The sequence below is a fragment of the Neomonachus schauinslandi genome, chromosome 5, assembly GCF_002201575.2.
Source record: "Neomonachus schauinslandi chromosome 5, ASM220157v2, whole genome shotgun sequence".
NCBI lineage: Eukaryota > Metazoa > Chordata > Mammalia > Carnivora > Phocidae > Neomonachus > Neomonachus schauinslandi.
This window is the reverse complement of record NC_058407.1, coordinates 141,341,592-141,358,959: the sequence shown is the minus strand read 5'-3', so window position 1 is coordinate 141,358,959 and position 17,368 is coordinate 141,341,592. Positions and strand designations below refer to the sequence as shown.

General features: G+C 50.5%; 1 protein-coding gene across 1 annotated transcript; it reads left to right on the top strand.

Annotated features, from left to right (window-relative positions):
- Positions 1 to 580: 580 nt before the first annotated feature.
- On the top strand, positions 581 to 12,831 carry C5H16orf89 (chromosome 5 C16orf89 homolog). The gene is made up of 8 exons (XM_021698015.1): positions 581 to 791; positions 4,789 to 4,938; positions 5,922 to 6,072; positions 7,118 to 7,235; positions 8,352 to 8,487; positions 9,088 to 9,192; positions 10,288 to 10,371; positions 12,668 to 12,831. The coding sequence occupies exons 1-8, from the start codon at positions 581 to 583 to the stop codon at positions 12,829 to 12,831; spliced, it is 1,119 nt and encodes a 372-aa protein (XP_021553690.1).
- Positions 12,832 to 17,368: the final 4,537 nt, after the last annotated feature.

Here is a 17,368-nt window from a genome sequence, read left to right as displayed (position 1 = left end):
TTGACCTTAGGGTTGTGAGTTTGGGCCCCCTGTTGGGCTCCACGCTGGGGCTACTAGAAAATATTTAAGTGCCCACGTGGCTTGCCTTTGCAGCTCATATTCTGTTTCTACTGGGCAGGAGATGCCCTAAGGAATCTTCTGTCAGTTCTGGTAGATGTGCCTTCAAACAAGCTTATCCCAAACGTATTTAAAAAAAAAAAAACAAAAAGCAAAGACCTTTAAGTTTCCATGCTTTAGATTTCTGGAGTATAACTGCAATTGGTAGATCCAAGATGTAGCCCATGGGCCTGGAGAATCAGGAATGAGGAGGAAAGGGTGGGACCTTGCAGCCAGCTGGCTCCACTCCAGGGCTGGCCTGACCACTGCCCACCCCCCCGCCCACCCCCCGCAGGCAGACCCCTCCAGCGGCCCTTCCCATGGCCCTCTGCCCAGGCCACCCCAAGCTGCTGGGTCAGCCCCGCCCGCCAATTGTCTCCAGCTCTGCAGGGGAGGGACAAGGAGTAAGGGACAGGAGGAGGGTATGTGGGGGTGAGCTGCCCGAGGCTGAACCACTCGACCAGCCTCAGGCAGCGGGCCAGCCATGTCCAGCCCAGGGCTCACGCTCCTGCTCTTGCTGATGGCAACACCACCACCTCTGCAGCCCTCCTCATTGGCACCACCGGACACCCCAGAGGGCAAGGCCGCCATCGTGGGCCTTATCCTCTCAGCACTGGAGAGAGCCACCTCCTTCCTGAAGAAGAGGCTGCCTGAAATCAACCTAGACGGCGTGGTGGGGTTCCGGGTGCTGGAAGGTGGGTGCACTCTCGTTCTCCTGGACTGGCCACCGGAAAACCAGTTCTCAGCCAGTCACCTCCTTGCTCTGCTGGAAGGCTTGCTCCTTTTGGGTGTTTTGGGGCCCTGCTATACTCAATTATTTTAGAAGCAAAAAGGATTCAGAAACCACATGGGAAAAGATTTGGAAATTATTATTTTCCTGGGAGGAAATGATTCGTTTGACAGTGCTAATCCTGATATGTCATGAACAAGATGGGCAGAGGGAGTGTGCCCTTTCAAGGGGCATTTATGGGAGGGCGGCTGTGGACAAAACCAGGAACCCTCAAGATCAGGCTCCAACTCCATTCCCCCACTTCCAGCCAAAGCCACCTGAAGGCTCCAAGAAAAGAGCCAAGTGTTTGTTCAGCTTTCAGGGATATAAGATCCTCTAGAAGACCTGGCAATAGGCCAAGGCAAACAGGGAACCACCCAACACACACTTCAGGTTGCAGGAAGCTCCTCTCTGAAGGCCACCTTGACCTAAGCGACAAAGAGCTGACTTGGTATCAGCCTGGGGCTCTGGCTGGCCCCCCTTTCACATCACCCCCTCTGGGTGGCCAGTGCAGCTTGCCACCCCCACCCACCTGGACTCCAGGTCCCAGCAGGAGGAGGGGCTCTGGGACAGGTCTGCTTCTGTGCCTGGCCTCCCGGTGTCCTCCCCACATCCCTGAGCCTCCAGGCGGCATCCTGGAGACCCCCAAGATCCAAGATCTCTCAGGCTAGGACCAGGGTCTCCATTTAATCCCAGCCCTGTCCTATAATGCCTCTAGAAATGAATAATAGTAATAAACCACAGGCCTGGCTTCCCCATTAGGCACAGGATATTTACAGAGGCCCATGAAAATGTTTTGATTTTTCTTTTTTCTTTTTTTTTTTTATTTGAGAGAGAGCGTGTGTGTGAGAGAGAGAGAGAGCATGAGCAGGGGAAAGAGGCAGAGGGAGAGGGAGAAGCAGATTCCCCACTCAGCAGGGAGCCTGATGCGGGGCTCAATCCCAGGACCCTGAGATCATGACCTGAGCCGAAGGCAGACACTTAACCGACTGACCCACCCAGGCGCCCTGTTTTGATTTCTGTTAAAGTCAGAAGGAATAAAAATGAACTTTTAAATCAAGGAGAATATTCTAATATATAATATCAACATATCCATCTTTATCCTAATATAGTCGTAAGACTGTAAGACTTTAATCTATTTTTTTCTTAAAGGAAGGGGCCCACAAAGCCTGGCATGTGGCCTGGCAAATGTGCCTTTGGATGTTACCTGGGTACTGACTGCATGTAATCGCCAAACAGCCTAGAGAGGGAAGTGCTCTGTTTTGCTCTCTCTGCAGGTGGGGACTCTGAGGCACAGAGAGGTTCAGTAACCTCCCTACGCCTCACAGCTGATAGGCAGGGGGTCTAGTACTCAAATCCACCTGCTCTAACAGCCCTTGATGGGAGGGTGGGCATTGTATTGACTTTTCTGACCACCCTAGATGCCAGGCACAGCACTGGGCTCCATCCAAGCAGCAGTTGAATAAACATTCCTGGAACAAGGCAACAGGCTTTTGTCAATAGCCATCCCATAGGCCTGTTGTTTCCTTATGGAGAGAGAAGGGAAGGGCAGGTGGTTCCCTTGGCCATGTGCTTTGTGGGGTCAATGAGATAATAAAAGATAAGGTTCACTAAGTACCCACTACACACTGGCACAATGTAAACGCTCGTGTGGGGTATTTCACTGACTTCTCCCCACAATCCTTGAAGTAAGTTCATTATGGTTGTCCCCTTTTTTTTTTTTAAGATTTTATTTATTTATTTGAGACAGAGAGAATGAGAGACAGAGAACATGAGAGGGAGGAGGGTCAGAGGGAGAAGCAGACTCCCCGCCGAGCAGGGAGCCCGATGCGGGACTCGATCCCGGGACTCCAGGATCATGACCTGAGCCGAAGGCAGTCGCCCAACCAACTGAGCCACCCAGGCGCCCGGTTGTCCCCTTTTTACCAAGGAGGGGACAGGCTTTAGAGAATGTCCAAGGTCACACAGCAAGCAAGTGTAGGCAGTGGGCTTAGAACCCTGCTTTGTCTGACTCAGCGCCCATTGTCTGAATCACTACAGGGTCGAGGTGGCTGGGAAGGAGGGAAGCGACGGCCCAAGCCGACACCACACAACAGCCTTAGACCAGGGCCACCTCCTCCTCTCCTCTCCACAGCTCTGCCCTATCCCTTTGCAATAACCTACTGATGCATAACAAATTCTCCCTGAATTTAGCTGCATAAAACAACAAAATAGTTACCATCTCACCATTTCTGTTGGTCAGGAATCTGGGAACAGTTGGTCTAGGTGGTTCTGGCTCAGGGTCTCACATGGGGTTGGAGTCAAGATGTTGGCCAGGGGTGTGATCATCTGAAGGCTTGACTGGGGCCGGAGGAACCAACCCGTTCACTCCCAGGCCTGGCAAGTTAGTGCCGGCAGGTTCCTGGAGGCCTCAGCTACTCACCATGTGACCTCGCCGTACGGCTACTTGTGTGCCCTCACAACATGGCCTCCGGCTTCCCCCAGAGCAAGTGACCTCAGAGAGAGCAAGGTAGAAGGCTCAACGTCTTTTACAACCAAGCTTTGGAGGTCACACACCATCATTTCCCCAATTTGTTATTGGTTTCGAGGGTCAGCCCCATACAGTGCAAGAGGGGCTTGAAAGGGTGTGAAAACCAGCTGGCTGCCACAGCACTCACATGAGGGTCCTATCTTCATTCTCAGCCTCCCGGGACAGAGAGAAGAGCTTCACGTTCTGGGGGGTCCAGTAGCAACAAGATACTTGTTGATTTCCCAAATCCTTTCTGCTTGGGGCTAGGCAAGTGGACGTTGACCCTAAGAGAGAAAAGGGTCCCTCCAGCTGCCCCTGCCAGCCAGGAAGGTGATCCAGAAGGTGGCAGCAGCAGCCGCACAGGCAGGGACAAATATACCACCATGAGGCCAGATTGGGTGAACCTCACTGCTGACTTGGCTACCCCTTCTGGGTGCCAGCACAATACCCTCCACCTGAGCCAGGCAGTCTGGAACAAGTCTTCGGAAGCAGACGGCCTAGGTTCAAGTGCGGGGAGAGAACCAAGACTGGAGAAGAGTGTTACGGAGCCCATCACCCCACAAGACTTGCTTAGCACCCTCTTAAACCTCATCCGCCCTCCCCATCAAAGTTCTCTACCTGAACTCAGGCCATCTCTCACCCTCTTGGCCCTGTGCTGAGGCTTTCCCTCACATCCCCTCTCTCGACCACCTCTTATCTCCCCACCATCACCATTTTCTCCCACCCCTGCAGAACCACTGCTACTCCAAAAGGCACCTCTGTGAAAATTAGAAAAAGATGTCTCCTTCCTCAAGTCACTTGCCTGCCATCTGCTGGAAAATTGTCTTAATATATATACAAACCCATGATAGGAATATACGCTGCCCTTGTGCAGTATACAACCTGCTCAACTGTACACAGCAGCTCTTCACCCAGCATCTGAATCCCTTCCTCATTCCTGTACGTTTCTTAGATCTCCCTAATTAATACTTATAGCTAAACTTTATTAAGTGCTTACTTTGCACTGTGGACAATGCTAAGCCCTCTCTATGCATTAGTTCATTTAATCCTTACAACCCCCCACTCTAAGAAGTAAGGATCATCATTACCCCCATTTTATAGATGAAGCAAGTAAAATGGAAAGAAATTAAATATCTTTCTCTGGTCACCCAACAAGAAAATATTAGAGTCACGATCTGAACTCAGGCCCACCTCCAGAAATCAAACTCTTAGCTGCCAACTTCCAGCACACTAGCCCCACCCCCATCACCCAGCTGAGCCCCACAAGGCCTAATTTCCAATAAGTTCAGCCAATTCTTTCCTCTCAGGAACTGGAGGAGGCAGAGACGCTCACTAAGCATTATAAGTTAGGATAATCTTTCCTGCCCAAATGGTTTGTCAATTGATGGAATGAATGAAGTCTTTTCTTTTCCAGTACAGCTAAAAGGTGTTCAGGAAAAGTGGGCCTGGGACCCCCAGCTGCAGTGGCCGAGGCTGCGTGTGGGGAAGCTGGTGGAAAAGCTAGTGCCTCTCCTTCACAGATCCATCTTCTACCTCAAGCTGAGTGACCCCAAGTACCTAAGAGGTAATAGCAGGGGGTAGAGTCCCATTACTTCAGGAACACAGCATCTGGGGGCACTCCTCCCGGTGAATGGTGGGGCAGAGTGGGGGGTGGCTGGGAGTAGGGAATGTGCCTCCCCTTGTTCAGCTCACCCCAGGCTTGGGAGCCTTCATCCTAGACCAGAGGGGAGGGTCTGGTCTGTCCCAGAGAGTGGGATATCTCAAAAGTAATTCAGCCCTTTGTGCACTAAATATAGTATCCTGCTAGTATCTCTCTGATCCACCCTATAAGCCTGGCGTGAATCATTCCTGGGGGTGATAGAAGCGGGCAACTTATAAAACCAGCCCCTCATGCTTGTCCAGCCTCCTAGACTCCCAGCCTCCAGTCAGGTGTGTGTGAGTGAATGGGGAGATGATTAGCCAGCACACCCTTCCTTCTCAGCAATGGCCGGGCTGCACATGACCACACGCCAGCCCTCTCTACGTAGCTCCGATCTCCACGTGCCCCATTCTCTCCCAGGCCTGGCCCTTAAGACCATCCCAACCTGTGTCACCCTAAAAGAAGTCCCTTGGCATGTTTTTGTTTTTGTTTTAAAATTTTATTTATTTATTTGAGTGAGAGAGAGCATGAGCTGTGGGGAGGGGCAGAGGGAGAGGGAGAAGCAGACTCCCTGCCTAGCAGGGAGCCAGACTCCGGGCTCGATCCCAGGACCTTGGGATCATGACCTGAGCCGAAGGCAGAAGCTTAACCGACTGAGCCACCCAGGCACCCCAATTCCTACTGATTAAAAAAAAATTTTTTTTAGAAGAGGAGCTTCCTGAGTGTTTCAAACATAATGTGCAACCAGCAGGCAAGGCTCAGAGTCCTGAGCAGGCTTGTGTGTGGTCAGGGCTACCTGGGCAGGGACACCCAATTCCTGGGCTTGGGCTGCAAGAGCCTGGGTACAGTTAGGCAAGGCATGGCCCACTGCTCCTGGGTGTTTTCCCCTCACCCCACCTCTCTACCAGAGTTCCAGCCAATCATCCAGCCTGGGTTTTGGAAGCTTCCACATGCCTGGACCAGCACAGACGCTTCCATGGTCTACCCCACGTTTGAACCATGGGACTCCTTCTCAGAGGAACGCAGTGATTCGTGTCTGGTGCAGCTGCTGGGAACAGGGTGGGCCCCCTGCACTTGCCCCGCTTCCCAAAAGCCCAAAACCACTTGCTCCCTGCTTGTCCTCCTGTCCCACTTGCTCTCCAAGTCCCTGTGTGAAACCAGGCATAGCCACCGCCCCACTAGCCACCCAGACACCAACCTCTCCCACCCTCACTGCACCTAAGCTGCCCCCCCCCTCCCTGCACCTCCCCCCCCACCACCCCCACTGGTCTCTCACACCAAAGGGATCCTTTCAAAAAACATATCTGAACATCCCGCCCCCAGTGTGAAGCTTCCTGTTGTTCTCAGAACAAAGCCCCAGCTCCTGCTGCCCTTCCAGGTCTCCAGGCCCGTCTAAACCAGCCCCTGGGGCTCTTGTCAGACTCCCAAAAGGACCTACTCTGTCCCACTTCTAAACCTTTACTGTGCCCGGCTGGCATTTGTGGGCCTCCTCCCACCCTGCCCCACCCGACCCCCCTGCCTAAGTAACCCTGCTTACACTTCAGGGCCACCTCCAGCATCCTTCCTCCAGAACCTTCCCTGACCCCACTGCACAAGGCTGACCTCCCCGAGTAGGCGGGTTCTCCTAGCACCACTGGTAGCCATAGATACAATTTACATTTGTCTAGGGTTTTGCCTCCCTCCCTGGGCTGTAGGTCTCTGCAAGCAGGAGTACAGCCTAGTTAAGCTCACCATTTCATCCTGCTGTGCAGTAGGCTTGGAGCCAGCCCTGAATCAGCCCTAGGTTCAGAGAACTGCTGTATAGGGCAGTGACGGGAAAGACCGTACTTGGGAGTCCCACGGAGCAATAGCAAGTCACAGCCCCCTGGAGCTCACCCAACCCAGGATAACTCCAGGGTCGCCTCCCCTGTGCTGGGGTGCTGATTTAGCAAATCAAGACACAGTACCCCTGTGTGCTATCCAGCAACCCCTTGTGCACAGCTGGGTGCCTGGAGCCTACTGGGGTTCTAATAACTAGTGGGGGAACAGGGACCAGGGAAGACTCCATGTCCTCAGGCTTCCTTTAGGGCACCCTTCTCTGGGGCCTGAACCACTTCTTCCCCAGGACAGACAGCAGCCAGCCCTGCAGGCTCTCAGACTTCTGCAGGACCCTCATGACCAAGCCCGGCTGCTCAGGCTACTGCCTGTCCCACCAGCTGCTCTTCTTTCTCTTGGCAAGAATGGTAAGTGCCCGGCGGGGGCCAGCCACGCACATAGAGGAGAGAGAAAGATAAAAAAGGGGCTTGTGGCAGTGTGGCTTGTGTGGGATTTGGGATTTGGGATTCTCATTGGACAGATCGAACTGCATGCTAAACTGGGTCGTAGGCATCAGGAAAACAAAGAGAAAGAGTAAAAGAGAAGCAGCAAAAAGAACTCAGTAAACAGTAACAAATGGAAAAGGATTTAGAACATCTGGTCCATAGCAGCTTCTAGAAAACCAAACCAAGACAAACCAGCCCCACCCCCACCTCTGCAGCACCCAATGCTCTTCCAAGCCCAAGAGCTCAAACTTCACTAAATAATGATAATTTTTAAACATATGTATTTCCCCATATAGAAAACTAAGGCTCATTATCTCCATTGAAAGAGGTTATTCCATGTGCAGAAATTCTTGGCTGAGAAGGTACTTAATGTTTTAGGTAGGTTTTTAGAAAAATTTTTTTATTATTTATTTGCAAGCTGTCACTATCCAGTATTTCTGTAAATACAATAAAAATCAAATTACGAGGAATATTATTAGATTCAACAGGTAGAAAGCTACTCTGACACATTGTTACAGAAATTGCCAAAGCCCCTTCTCATCTCCTGTTCTGTCCCTGAGACCGGTCCATGGCCCACACTTTGAGCAGCACTGAAGCTAGCCAGCTGGGTTAGCCTGGAATCTGAATGTGACAGCAGCTAATGGCTATAATGCTCCAGTGTCAGGCCTGTGTTGGGCACTTCCTAACTATGGTACCACCCATCCAAGTGAGCACCTCTGGTGCAGATCCCAGACACATCGCCCTTTCCCTGTGGCTAAGACCCTTGAGGCTCAGAAAGGTTCACTTAGCAAGCTAAGGTCACACAGCCCCTGAGTGGATGAGCCGGGACTCAAACCCAGCTCTTTCTGATCCCCCCCGCCCCCCACCAGGACAGAGTCCCAAGCGGTCCAGGGGTGTAAATGGGGAAGAAATTCTGGAAAAAGGGGAAAGACCTGCCCCAAAGGCAGCCACCTACCAGACCATCTCAGAACTACAAGTCTTCCCCTATAGCAGAGTGCAGGTCTGTCACCCATCCTTCTGGCTGTTTGTTCCCCTCAGAAAGGATGCACAGGGGGACTGTTCTGCCAGAGCCAGCACTACATGAACCTCTTTTGTGCCAACATGATGGACCTGAACCGGAGAGCTGAGGCCATCGGATATGCCTACCCCACCCGGGACATCTTCATGGAGAACAGTGAGCCCTGGCATTCCTCTCTGGGGACAAAGCAGAGGCGTGTGCCTGCACGCGTAAACACACACACACACACACACACACACAGTAGGGCTGCCAGATTTAGCAAATAAAAATACAGGGTGCCCAAGTAAATTTGAACTTCAGATAAACTGAATATATATTTTTAGTATAAGTTTATCCTGAACATTCCCTGATTTGTGCTTATGCTTTAAATTTTGCGTTTGTGTTTATTGGACACAATATTTAACTGGGCATCCTATATTTTATCTGCCATGATGTGACTGCTTCCTGCCCCGAAAGGCCGACCTAGTGATGGAGCTCTGGACTGACAGGCTAGCTCAGAGATGAGGCAGAAAAGGGGTCTCTGAGTGGCTGCTCCTTGGCTTGGGTGTCTAGATCCCTCTACTGACCCTGACTCTTAAGGGACTCCCATGAAGGCCCTAAATGGGAGGCAGGACCTAGCCTGGCAGCTGCCTTCTTCCAGCCACTACACTGAGTACCCACCCACTGGCGGGAGGAGGCAGGGGGCACTGTGCAGCCTTGGGCAGTGGGAGCAGGTGGGTCTGGGGGACAGGCCTGTAGAGGGTCTTTTGCTTCCAGTCATGTTCTGTGGAATCGGTGGCTTCTTGGATTTCTACAAGCTCCGGTGGCTGGAGGCCATTCTCAACTGGCAGAAGCCGCAGGAAGGATGCTTCGGGAGGCCTGGTGAGCTGCACTTCCACCCTGGCTGGGAGCGGGACGCTGGTAGGGGGCTGGGTTTCTAGGCCGAGTGAAGAAAGGTGATACAGTGGTCTTAGTGGCTCAGAGAGAGATTCGCAACATGTATATGCATGCAAACACACATGTGAACACACACATATGGAAATGGGCTTGGACCTTTGGAAGCCAAAATTTTGCAGGGTGGGAGACAGTCTCGTTGGAAGATGTTGGCCCCCTGCACCTGCATGAACAAATCTATTGCTTTAGTGAGTATCCCCTGAGCACCTGCTCTGTACCAGACACTGTTCTAGGCTCCAGGGAATACTAGGGCCCTGAAGAAGAGAGGCAGAAACCATCTAAATTAACCAATAAGTGAGATAATTACAAGTTCTGATAAGGGCTGTGAAGGAGACAACAGGCTGAGAAAGAAAAGAATATGGAAGAAGGTTCTTTGGGCAGGAGTATTCAGGGGAGACGTCTGGAGCAGGTGACATAGAAGCAGAGGCAGAGAGGACACAGCTCCTTTCCAGCTGTGTGACAATGGGCAGCTGGTCCTCTTTGCAGTAAGTCACTTCACCTCGCTAAGCCTTGATTTCCTCATCTGTAAATAAATTAGTATAATAATCTCCTTCCTGAGCTGTGAAGAGTAGACATAATACATGGGAAAGCACCTGTCCTGTGCATGGTACAGAGGCGGCTCCCAATAAATGCTGAAGCTTGGGATGCTCAAGGAGGCAAAGCTTTTGAAATAAGAGCGTCTGTTCTCAAAATTGAGGAGTCGATAAAAATGCAGATTTTCAGGCCCCCAGACCTACAGATTCAGCAGGTAGAAGGTGGGCCTGTGGAACTTGCATTTTTAAGAAGCTCCTCCTGCTGTTCTGATGTGGGTGGTTGGGGGACTACAACTGGAAAAACATCAGTAGATGACAAATTTAGGCAGTGTGTAAGGATCTGCAGACAGGCACTCAAGGAACCTTCTGGAAGGACCTCCAGATTCAAGAGAAGACCTGAGTTGCTTGAGGTGTTGTGAGGGGGAGGAGGTTTGGTGAGTAATGTGTGAAAACCCATCTCAAGAAGGTCACTTTCCTACTCTTCTCCCAGCTGCTAAAGATGAATTATCAAAAGCCATTCAACGCCAACAGCATGTTTTGAGGAGAGTGAAGAGGCGAGAAAAACAATTTACAGGTAATGAAAATACCCGGGAGCCTTCTGGGCATGAAACCAAGACACCCCAGAAAGGCTGCACACAGATTGACGTCAGTGGAAATGTGCCTTGCCATCCCTTCAGGGCCGGGTCTGGGAAGTGGAGGGCAGGGTAAGAAGTGGGAGTCCAGAGATCTTGTCTCCAGGGAAAGGAACATAAAAGTTGCAGCGTGTTACTGAAAATCACAGAGATCACCCCCTCTCCGTCAAGGTCAAGTCAGAAAACCAGAACCTGCACCAGGAACTTGAGGCAGAGGGAATTTAACGTAGGGAACTCTTCTCAGAGGTGTTCCAAGAGGTGAACCCAGAAAAGTGAGAAAACCCAGAGATTAACTACTGCAAGAAGCCACTACTCTCCCTGGAGGCAGAGCTGGAGGGACTGTGGAGCAAGGTGGGGTTAGCAGAGCCTGCAGGGGTTGGACATGGAGGAGGCAAAGACGGGGAGAAATACCCCGTCTTCTGCCCTCTTTCAGCCTGTGTCAGCTATTGCTCAAACCTAACCAGAAGCTGATGAGCAAGGCATCCTGGGAAATGTAGTTTGGAAGGGTCAGTGCACTGTGGTTTGGAGTGAAAAAGGGCAGGAGGGAATCTGAGCCAACAGGCAAGTGACCAATGCAATCCCCATGGCCACGTGTCCGGATGTCCCCAGCTTACACCTCTTGTCCTGGAGCCATTATGAATAGTGCCCCTTTCCTCCCCAAAGTGTCTTGGTTGAGATGATAACTTATGTGATCAGTCCACCAATGTAGAGAAACCGAGAGTCAGATACAGTTATATGGAGAAGGGAAGATAGGCAAGATTTAATATGGGAGGGAGGGAGGGATAAAGAAGGAAGAGAAGACCTGATTCATTTTTTTATTAATAAAAAATAAATAACTGCAAGACAGAAGCAGGAAAGGAGGTAGAATAGCCAGCCCCCTTAGTAGATGCCCAGCATAGGTTGGTAAACGATCCCAGTAACTAAATGTCTCCCCATGAGCCCCACTGTAGCCTCATCATCTGCCTGCAGGTAGACAAGAGAAGGGAGTGGAAGCCCAAATCCAAAGGCTGGGCTGGGGAAGGGTGAGAAGTTCTCAGGAGACTTCCAGAGGCCCCTGACACAGGGGCCTGTGGCTACCCACGGCCAGCTGGTAGGCTGCCCCCTAGAGGCAGACAGCTGGACTGTAGGACCGACCTGAGGGCTAGAGAGGGAGCTGCAGAAAGGCCCAAGGTCCTTCTTGGGCCCCTGCAGATTGACAAGTCTGGAAAACTGCCCAGGAGGGAGTGGTGCTTTCTTTCTTTCTGGTGCACACCCCCTGCACACCCATGGACCAGGGGGAAGCCAGCGTGGAGATTTGGAGCACAGGATTTGAAATCATGCTGTCAGAGTTCGAATCTGCTTCTTCCTCACGGTGGGGGTCACTCAACCTCTCTAAGCCTCAGTTTCTTTATCTGTAAGATAGGGACCTAACAGTGCCTCCTTCATAGAGCTCTTGGGGGTTAGTATCAGATCACTGTACAAAGCACGCTCCATGGTATTTGGCATAGGACAGCGTGAGCTGCTGGGGTGGGTAATTAGCCTTCTTGAAACCTGCATTCTCCCTCCCTCCAAAGGCCCTAGCTGGGGTCCTTCCCTTTTCCAAGACTGTGCGGGGAGAGAAAAGTCCTGGCTCCCTCCCACCTGCTCAGAAACACAGGATGGGTGGCCTACTTTAGGTTTAGGGAACTAAGTAACATCTAAGGTGTTCTTGCCTCAGGCCGGTGTCGGGAAGGTGCTCCGGGTCACCTGGGACCAGGCAAGACTAAGGCAGCAATGAGGGAGGGTATCAAGGTCAAGAAATGAGCTGTGGAGCCCCTAGGGCTGCGGAGCTCAGCTCTGCTACCTGAGCCTCGGTTTCCCTGTCTGCAAAAACAGGCAATAGGGTGCTGTCCTAGAAGGTTTGAGAGCAAGGGGAGGTGGGAAGGAGCTAGACAAGGGTGTGGCCTCAGGTCAGATCCCAGGGGAGGGGAGCTCTGGAGTGGAAAATTGTACCTGAGTCACCCCCCTGAGATGGGAGGCTGGGCTTTTGTGTCCTGTATTAAGGCACTGGGAGGAGGCATAACCTCCCTGATGAGGAGGCTCCAACTGGCTGGGGTCATTTCTCTGGAGAAGGGAGTCATTAGTGGCCAGCACTCATAGCAGCTGGTGGATGGGTGCCCGGCCCAGGATCTGGCTGGCTGGGGAAGCATCCGAAAAGCACTCATAACAGAACTGTGGCCACCACACAGTAGTCACAGGGAGGACTCTCTCTCTCCCCAGATGGCTGTTCCTCCCACAACACAGCCATGGCTGTGGCAGCCCTGGGGGGCTTCCTCTACGTCCTGGCTGAATACCCCCCAGCAAATGGAGAGCTGTGGCAGTCCACACTGGTGCCACCCACAGTCACTGAGACAAATGTTTCCACACCTGCCACTGGAAGATGAAACAGATGCCAGATGCCATTAGTCAATCCTTCCTCCCTTAAATCCTGGGTGCCCGGGCCATGCCCTGACAAGGAGGCAGCAGAAGAAACGACTAGCAAAGCAACCCAGCTTCATCCCCTCGGGGAGCAGGGCCAGGGAAGGGGATGTGGGGATGGATCCAGGTGTGGAAGCAGATGAATAAATTCAGAGTGCAATTGAGTCGTGTTTCTCAGCCCTGGGGACAACTTCTAGGGCTCTGTTTCAAGTCACGACACAAACTCCAAGGAGATCCATAACTTGAGTCTTAAAGGCAATTTGTTCAGATGTCAACAGTTCCATCTTTCCCAGTGGGAGAAATAAGGGTCTTTGAATGTAACAGTTCGAGTCATGACTAAACTTGAGATATGGTCACAAACGGCAGCACATAAAATGTTTATATCCACGCAAGGAACTCTACAGTACCATGTCGCGTCCTGTCACGGCCGTGTCATTTTACAAAAGGCAGGGTGGCATCATGGTTAATGGTGCAGCTCTGTGCCCAGGCTCCCTGAGTCCAAATCCCAGCTGTCCCGCTAATTAGCTCTGTGTCCTCGGGCAAGGTCATTTAGCGTCTCTGTGACTGTTTCCTCATCAGTACAATTGGGATAATTACAGCACCTGCCTCAGGATTACTTGCAGTGCTGTGACCATCACCTTTGTAGGGTACTGAGAACCATTCCTATAACATGGTAAGAGCCAGGTGAGTGTTACCTGCTGCCACAGCAGGGAGGATGTCACATTACCTGGAGGGCTTGTCCCTGAGGCAGTGGGCATGGAGAGCTGACTGGCCAACTTTTCTCTTATTCCCAGCTTATACTTCTTCCCTCATGTTCTGCTTCAGTGTGAGTAAATCTGAACATGTCAGCTAGAGTTCTTTTAATTAATTTATCTGGTTTACTGAAGTACAGCTGACATACAATCCCCTGGAACTCTGACACTGATCTAGTGTTGGAGGAAAGACCTTCTGGAACGTTATCACGGGTCCAGGTACTGTCTGTGATGCAGATTTCAGGCTAGGACAGACACATGTCAAAAGGAGACTGGGGTAGAAGAATCAGCTAAAAACCCAGTCCTTTGGACTGGAAGGTTCTTTAAGTCCATCATCTTGCTTTGCTTCGAAGTGAAAAATAATTGCTCATCATCCCTATGTGACAACTGCATTGTATTTGAGAATCTGAATTCAAACACCCGTGCTCCTTCTGTGCTCAGCTAAATAATCTGGTGGGGGCAGTGGTTCTTCTAAATCTTTCTCTTGGGAGTTAGTCTCTTCTGTCTAATCCTCTTTGCTGGTGCCCCTGAATGCTTTCCTGCAAGTGCTCTTAAGTTGTCAGGCACACAGAAATGGTCCTGGATTTCGCTGACAAGTTTGACTTGCTTTTGAGTTGCTAGTTTTCTTGAGGAACGAAGGGCCAGAATTTAATACCTACTTGGCACTCCATATGCTTCAAGGATTTCTTCCACACTGCGTCACAAACCAAAGTTTACCAAGATAGGCACACAGCCTAGAGATGGGTGGGCAGCACATAACCGGTTTAAGGGGGATTATGCCTCACCCCCCTGTCCTTCCTGCATTCAGGATGGATCAGTCACTGGAGCCTGACATTGATACATTTTTAGAAGGTTTAATTTACCAAACTAGGGCGGGGGTTGGGGGGAGGCGATGACTGTAGCAGAAATCTGGGTTTATAAGCCACTTGCAGGAAAAGGGAATCCTAACGCAAACTGGGACATGGGAAGAAAAATTTGCAAGATGAACCCCACTTGAATTGTCATGTCTTTGGGTTACAACTGCGATAGGGCACTAAGAAGAGGTAAAAATACCAATGGATGAGTCTCTTCACCACTCCCCCACCCCAGACCTTAGCCTCTCACTGAAGATGAATCCCATGAGCATTTAACATGATGTGGAGGTGGACCTTCACTTCTTGTATTCTAAACACCCAGCACTGGCTCACTTCCTAGAGGAGTTTCTCAATGTGTGGTCTGTGGCCACTGGCATTAGGACCAGCTTGAGGAATCTTGTTAAACATGCAGATTCTCGGGTGCCTGGGTGGCTCAGTCAGTTAAGTGTCTGCCTTCGGCTCAGGTCATGATCCCAGAGTTCCAGGATCCGGATAGTGTCCTGCATTAAGCTCCCTGCTCAGCGGGGAGTCCACTTCTCCCTCTGACCCTCCCCCCTCTCATGCTTTCTCTCTCTCTCTCAAATAAATAAATAAAATCTTTAAAAAACAAACAAACAAACATGCAGATTCTCTAGCCCTGCCCCTAGAGATTCTCATTCAGACCCCAGGAGGGGGCCTGGGGACATGCCTCCTTGGCAAGCTCCCAAGGGATGCTGATGCTCGCCAAGGCTGAGAACTGTGGGGTCCTCAAGGCCTGGACCTGTATGACATCAGGTGGTAGATAAAGGGAACATCTACAGTTGACACCGGGCAGTGGCCTCGATTGTGCATTCAGAGGTGTAAGTAATGTCCCTCCTCTACCCTGCAAGATTCTTTTGGCTGGTCTGGAAATTAAGTTGACATAAGACAAATTAAAGGAGAAAAACAAACAAACAAAAAAGTTTAATAATGTGCATACTGCCTGTCTACATGAGAGGCCCAGGAAAACTGAGTAACTCCCTGCAGTGGCCTAAGCCATCACCCTAAATACCATCTCCAGCTAAAGACGAGAGAAGATGTTGGGGGTGGGAGGTCAGTTATGGGAGGTTACTGGGGAAAGCACGGTAAACAAGAGTAGATTTAAGTCCATGCTGTCTCTATTGATAACAGTTTCTAGAGATTTAGAGTCAGCCATCTCCCTCTTTCTGGTAATGAGACGAAAACACACTTACAAAAGGGTAAATTCTGTTTTCAGAGCTTCCCTTGTGTCTGCAGTTTCTTAAAAATAACCAGCTTAAGATAATCAGTATGCCAAAGACTCATATCTTGGGGTGGCAAAATTTGCTCCCCTATACCCTCCTTGGTGCTCACACTCACCCCACTGTGACTTTAGGTGCTCCAGCAATGTTCCTGTCAAAAGTGTGTTCCCGATAGGCCCCTCACTCAAGATAAAAATGTCCCCTGTAAAAGAGTATTTCTGTTAAATAAATCATTGTTTTTATTTTTTTTTATTTATTATTATTTTTTTAATATTTTATTTATTTATTCATGAGAGTCAGAGAGAGAGAGAGAGGCAGAGGCAGAGGAAGAAGCAGGCTCCCCGCCTAGCAGGGAGCCCGATGCGGGACTCGATCCCAGGACCCTGGGATCATGACCTGAGCCGAAGGCAGACGCTTAACCATCTGAGCCACCCAGGTGCCCCAATCATTGTGTTTTTAAAAGTACTTCCCTTTAAGATGTAAATACGTACAGGAAAAGTTGTGAGCTCAAACTTCAGAACAAGCTGCCTCCTCTACTAACATCTGTGTGACCCTGGGTCAGTAGCTTGCCCTCTCTGTACCTCCAACTTTTCTGTATAATGGGTAGCACAATAACATCCAACTTCTAGGATTCCTGAGATAAAATGGTGCAGGGTAAGCCCCGCACACAGTGTCTGAGGCTTAAATGAACTCAGTGGCTATTAGGAGTGACTTTTCTCAGAAAAGCCAGCATCCACACCACCTCGGCCTCTGGGGTTTTATCAGTCACCTATTATTTACGAGCAAAGGATGTCATTCCCTGGCAAATCCTCCATCCATCCCTTCAATAAATAGTGACTGAGGACTTACTGTGTGCTAAGCTGTGCTCTGGGCATGGGAGATGCAGCTGAGAACAAACAAGGGCCCTGTTCCCATCATTTAAGAAATATCCGTGCAGTGCCTACTGTGTGCCGAGGACTATGCAAAGTATCAGGGGAAAGTAGTGAAAAGCAGACATGGTCTCTGTCCTCAGAGATGACAGTCAAGGCGGGAGAGACATTAAGCAGCAGCTAAAATCAGGGGGCGCCTGACTGCCTCAGGCGGTGAAGCATGGAACTCTAGATCTTGGGGTTGTGAGTTTGAGCCCCATGTTGTGTGTGGAGATTACTTAAAAATAAAATGAAATTTCGGGGCGCCTGGGTGGCTCAGTTGGTTGAGCGACTGCCTTCAGCTCGGGTCATGATCCTGGAGTCCCGGGATCGAGTCCCGCATCGGGCTCCCTGCTCAGCGGGGGGTCTGCTTCTCCCTCTGATCCCCTTCCCTCTCGTGCTCTCTGTCTCTCATTCTCTGTCTCTCAAATAAATAAATAAAATCTTTAAAAAAAAAAAATAAATAAATAAAATGAAATTTAAAAAAAGAAACAGGGGCGCCTGGGTGGCTCAGTTGGTTAAGCAACTGCCTTCAGCTCAGGTCATGATCCTGGAGTCTCGGGATCAAGTCCCGCATCGGGCTCCCTGCTCAGCGGGGAGTCTGCTTCTCCCTCTCCCGCTCTCCCCTCTTGTGCTCTCTCTCTCTCTCAAATAAATAAATAAAATCTTAAAAAAAAGAAAGAAAGAAAGAAAGAAACAGTTATAATCAAGCAGATTGCACCTGTGATGGGAAAGACTGGGTGCACGGCCT

What these genes read in the sequence shown, in the direction of transcription:
- C5H16orf89 (XM_021698015.1), top strand. Translation starts at nt 581, where the DNA reads ATGTCCAGCCCAGGGCTCACGCTCCTGCTCTTGCTGATGGCAACACCA. An exon ending in GGGGTTCCGGGTGCTGGAAG is followed by an intron (nt 792 to 4,788) that starts GTGGGTGCACTC and finishes TTTCTTTTCCAG; the next exon opens with TACAGCTAAAAGGTGTTCAG. An exon ending in TGACCCCAAGTACCTAAGAG is followed by an intron (nt 4,939 to 5,921) that starts GTAATAGCAGGG and finishes CCTCTCTACCAG; the next exon opens with AGTTCCAGCCAATCATCCAG.